General features: G+C 30.8%; 1 protein-coding gene across 1 annotated transcript in view; it reads left to right on the top strand.

The window, feature by feature from the left end:
• LOC106468238 (inactive hydroxysteroid dehydrogenase-like protein 1) overlaps positions 1 to 4623 on the top strand; it is a 24644-nt gene extending 20021 nt beyond the window's left edge. The window contains exons 3-4 of the mRNA XM_013928655.2: positions 380 to 493; positions 4020 to 4623. Coding sequence (XP_013784109.2) covers positions 380 to 493; positions 4020 to 4141 — 236 coding nt within the window. The 3' untranslated portion in view covers positions 4142 to 4623. The remainder of the gene's footprint in view (positions 1 to 379; positions 494 to 4019) is intronic.
• The last annotated feature ends 726 nt before the right edge of the window (positions 4624 to 5349 follow it).

The raw sequence follows: 5349 nt of genomic DNA, 5'->3' as shown, positions 1-5349 counted from the left end.
ATATATAATTAGTTTTTAGAATAAAACATTTTTAACTGTAATTCGTTTACTTTGGAGTAAAACTTTCATAGGTTGAAGTTTGATCATAATTCACATTTATGATATTATATTAATATTTTTTTTCAATTGAAGTATTAAAATGTAAACCCTTTTGTATGCAATATTTCATTGTAACTTAAGGTTTGCTATTGCAGTTTTCTGCTGTAGTTGTCCATCAAGGCATATTAAAGAGGCAAGCTGTTGTAATACAGCCAAGTTCAGCTCATCTGGATTAATGATTATTCTATTTTATGTAAACAGCATTTTAAATCTTTATTTTTTCTGTTTTGTCCAGTAAAAGTTACAGAGAAAATTGTTTTTTTGTTGTTTTTTTCTCTAGAAAAAGACTTTGGTGTTGCTACTGGCATTATTCAAGCTGACTTCACTGAAATTAGTAGAGACCTCTATACTGAAATAAAGGAACAACTGGAAGATAAAGAGATTGGAATTTTGGGTAATTTTTGAACAGTTATTATGCATAGACAAAAAAAGGGGGAGGAGGGAGGATAATTTTTATTTGTATTTAAAAAAAAACTGTTTACCTTTGAGTACTTAAATAATCATTAAGGCCCAAACAAGATAATTTAATGCTGCTTGTTTCATCCATTGTCATTTGATGTAATAAATTTTACACGAGTTTGTTATGAATTACTTTTTCTTCTGCAGTTAGAAATTCATAGTGAATTTTATTCCATTTGGAACATATGGCTCTTAGCACTGTATTCCATCATTTATGGTATTTTGCTACAGTCCTTGCTATCTCCCATGTCATTTTGATGATGGCTATAAATTCTGATGTAATGGACTTGCATAAGGCAGCTGTTTATGAAAGCTTGGAGTTTAGATCGTAAGATCTTGATAAGTCTCTAAGTGTCAGTTCCATACAGTAAAACAGACTATACAGTTGTGTTGAATATTTGAAATTTAGTTTGAAGTACGAGGTTTCTATTTATTCAAATTTGTTTTAGAGCTACGAAAGCATGTCTGGCTCTCACTGTTCTGGTTTTAATGTCTTCATTTGTTCTACCTGTTTTGCTTACTGTACTAACAAGATGTGTGTGAAGGGTTGGACCTCTTCTGTGTTAGTCCCAGAAAGTGTTATTGATGTTTGATTCACTTGGTTTTAGTTTTCTCAGTGTTAATTTGTAGTCTTACTAACTATGAATGGGTATGTAGTTTATGTGTTTGTCTTGAACATCTCTGTTGGTATGAGACATGGTTGATATTGTCTGCAAAGTCGTAGTCCTCTGGTTTCTGTGTGAAAGTCCATCACATACACCTTGGTTGTTTTGTGGTCTTTCTTATTACCCAGTCTAATACCAATAGTAATATATTTTGTATTAATGATTTAAACATATTATATGAATGTACTTATTCATTATGTCAGAAAAACACATAGGTTCAAGAAGACTTAATATAAAACAATAGAAACTCTATAACTCAAGCACTTTCAAAAGGTGAAACTTTCTTCTTTGCCCCTGAAGAAGAAAGGTTTACCTTTTGAAAATTCTCTGGCTATAGGGTTTTTATTGTTGAATTTATTTATGTTGATATATTCAAGGAATATCACCCCCACAATATTAGTGTGTTTAAGCACTCTGGTCACAATAGAACATGCAGAAACAAACTTCATTTAGACTTCATATTATTGTTATGGTTAGTAGTGTATATGATCCTCTAAAGAAATATACAGTTAACTGGATAGATGACAAAGATATCAGAATTTAAGAACAGTTTAAACAATCTCCAAGTTTTTAATACTTTTATTTTAAGAGGATGATGATTCAAGGTAGTGCTCTTTGTTAGATTGTACAAAGGTGCATGTTCAGAATTAAAACAATTGTATACATAGCATTTTGAATATCGAGCATGAAATTTCTCTGCAAAATTACATCATGTAAATAATTAGTATGTGTTTATTTTCATTATTTTTATTTACATTGTTTACTCCTGAAATTTTTACTAAGTCTTGAAAAAAACAGAACTTCTTGAAAAGAAAGTCATATATATAAAGTGATGTGATTAGTTTTTAGGATTAAACATTTTTAACTGTAATCAGTTACTTATGTATAGAGTAAACAGATAGTTTATAAATTGAACAAGCTGGTTGCTGACCTGGTGATTGAGCATATTTAAACCATATTAAACTGTGGAACCAAGATACGCCTATAGGGAAACATTTCACCATCAACAACTGTACAGTTGAGGACTTTTCAATTGTAGGACTTATTAGTGGTCCAACAGACATTCACAAAAGTGAATGGTTGGAAAGGAGATTATTCTACAATCTGGGAACCCTACAACCATCTGGTTTAAATATATGCTTTTCTTTCCTCTAGATTCTGATTTTTTTTCCATATTTAGCTACAATTTTAAATTCAATCTGTTTTATCTTTTCGTGACTTGTAATATTTATGTAAAAGCTGTAATTTTGCAATGAAATTTCATGCTCAGTGTTCAAAATTTTTTGACTTCTGTCGTAGGTTGACTGAGTGACAATACAATACTTCTTTTTTTATCTTTCGTTTTCTCCTGTGTGGTTTTTATTCCATTAGTTTTGTATTATTCTTTGTCATGATGTGCTGTTACCTTCAGATTGATAATATAAAGCGTTTGTGTCTGTTATGCTCCTGAATTATAACTTTTGTTGGTTTTTCTATTTCTCCAATGCCTTGGAGTCCACATTCATTAGCCACCAGTGGCACAGCAGTTTGTCTGTGGACTTACAACACTAGAAACCAGGTTTTGATACCCTTGGTGGGCAGAGCACAGATAGCCCTTTGTGCTTAACTACAAACAAACAAACAAACCACATTCATAAATGATTTATGTGGTGGTTTTTCTCCCCACTGAGTCTGTAGTGATCTGGTGTATACCTGCCTTTATGTTGTTCACATATCCTCAATATGTGTTCAGAAAGACCTGAAGTAATAATTAAACTTAGGTTATCATGTAGGCTTCTGACCTTGACAGCTATTGATGCTCAATCACCACAACTTTGTTTTCTGTACAACTTCAAGTATTTGGGAAGTTATTTTGTGATCAGTGAAATCGTTTTGTTGATAAACACGCTCAATATGATCTTAAAACCCTATACATCAGGTAACCCTCTATAACATATTTTTGTGAGGTCATTTGATTTAAAAAAATATCTGAACATTTAATGATGCAGTGAAATGGATTATGGTTATTAATTAATTTTAATTCTAAATGAACTGCAGTATTTAATATAAAGATAATTTTTAGTTAATTCCAAATCAAATGTAAATTCAAGATAAAGATTATTAACTGATAAAAGGCAACTGCAGTATTCAGAAATTTCTTTTTTTATTAATCAGCATTCATCTCATGCTAAGTGCAAAAAAAAAAATTATTTATATCATTTATAAAGTGTAAACATAAACACTAAAATAAAAATTGATGTGCTTATTACTGTTTGTTTGTATATATCTATATATTTATACTGTACATATATGTAACCATTGAAAATTCTGAAAAAAGAATTTTGTTATTGCAAATTGTATGTAGTTAGTGCTAATTTATAGCAGTTAAGAAACCTAAAGCACAGACCTGGCATGGCCAGGTGGTTAGAGTGCTCAACTTGCAATCTGCAGGTTGCTGGTTCAATTCCCCATCCCACCAAACATGCTTGCTCTTTCAGCCATGGTGGTGTTATAATGTGATGGTCAATCCCACTATTTGTTGGTAAAAGAGTAGCTCGCGAATTGATGATTGTGGGTGATGTTGACTAGCTGCCTTTCCTCTAGTCTACCACTTCAAAATTAGGTAGTCCTTGTGTAGCTTTGCTCGAAATTCAAAACAAACAAACAAACAAAACCTAAAGCACAAAATTCAATACAGAGTTCCATGTTATAAAATAGATGAACCTGCTTGTATGTTAAACACTAAATTACGAATGATTATTTATGATATTAATAAACTTTATGCTTACTCTTACCAATTACTTTTACTCCTAACAGTCAACAATGTAGGAGTTATGTATGACTACCCCAGCTATTTTCTAGAAGTTCCTGAGACAGTAAGTACATGTAATTATTTAATACTACCACCAACTGTTTTGGAGAATTTCCCAAGACAGTAAAATTCATATGCATGAAATTTACATATAACTTTTCTTCCATTTACAATACTGCACATTTTAAATAATTTTTATTTCAAATAACTGTTACCACTTGCTAATGAACTTAAGTGTTAGATATTTATAACTTAGCATATTGTATCTTTTGTGGACTCATAACTATTCTTCTTGGTACATATTGAAGTATTGGATTCCGTACTGTTGTTTGTAGTTCATCATTCATAATATTAAAATAAAATGCCCTTAGTTCTGACTTTCTCTTTGACTAATGAAAAATCTCTGAAAATATTGCAACACTGAACAAGTAAGCCTAAATTAAACTACATATTTTCTGACCAGCAACCATAAAGACTGCAGCTCTTAAGAAAATTGTGGTGTAAGTTATCTCATACAGTTTTGTATACACTCATTTCAATCAAGTTTGGTAGCTTAGAAGTAGTTTTGTATTTCTGTTTAAATTTAAAAACATTGGCTCAATTTCACTATTTTGCTATATACAGTAGCTTCCAAATTACACATAATGGTAACCTTTTGGAGGCACCCCAGTGGCTCACTGGTAAGTCTGAAGGTTTATAATACTAAAAACTGTGTTTTGATATCCATGGGCATAACACCAATAAATTATTGTGTAGTTTTGCACTTAAAATCTAACAAACAAACATTTTTAAAACACTTTTCATTTACTTAATATAAAAAATAGTTTAGAAAACAGACTGAAGAAAATAGATTGTGGCAGTTTCTTTTTTAATGTTGATATTTTCTGAACCTCTAGTTCTTTTACTTAATACTTCGGTTTAGCTTCTGTCCTTACAAGCAAATGAGTTTCTGTTATTCTACTACATGAAACCTAACAATACTAGTGATATACATACTTACAGTATCTTGACAATAAAGAGCATTAACAGTGCACAGATTAAATTTCTTTTTTTCTCCTAAATAGTTTATTTACAGATTTTCTAACTATATTGGTATTCATCCTTTTCATTTAACTCTTTCAACCTGGGCTCCATCCCTGGGACCAACCTCGTAACCATTTTGTGCTTGTTATGGTTTTCATGCTATAACTTAAATTAGTTAGCGAATGTTAAAAATTTGGTAGTTTATCAATAAACATTACAATGCTTTCATAAGCAAAGTATCTAATTTTTTTATTAAGTCTTAAGGTTTGTAAAGCAATGTTACTCTTATGCCTTTTTTTTTTTCACATCTTG

The sequence above is a fragment of the Limulus polyphemus genome, unplaced genomic scaffold (assembly GCF_000517525.1).
Source record: "Limulus polyphemus unplaced genomic scaffold, Limulus_polyphemus-2.1.2 Scaffold2928, whole genome shotgun sequence".
In the NCBI taxonomy this organism is placed as follows: Eukaryota; Metazoa; Arthropoda; class Merostomata; order Xiphosura; family Limulidae; genus Limulus; species Limulus polyphemus.
Note: the sequence above shows the minus strand (reverse complement) of the source record. Positions and strands in the feature narration are given on the sequence as shown.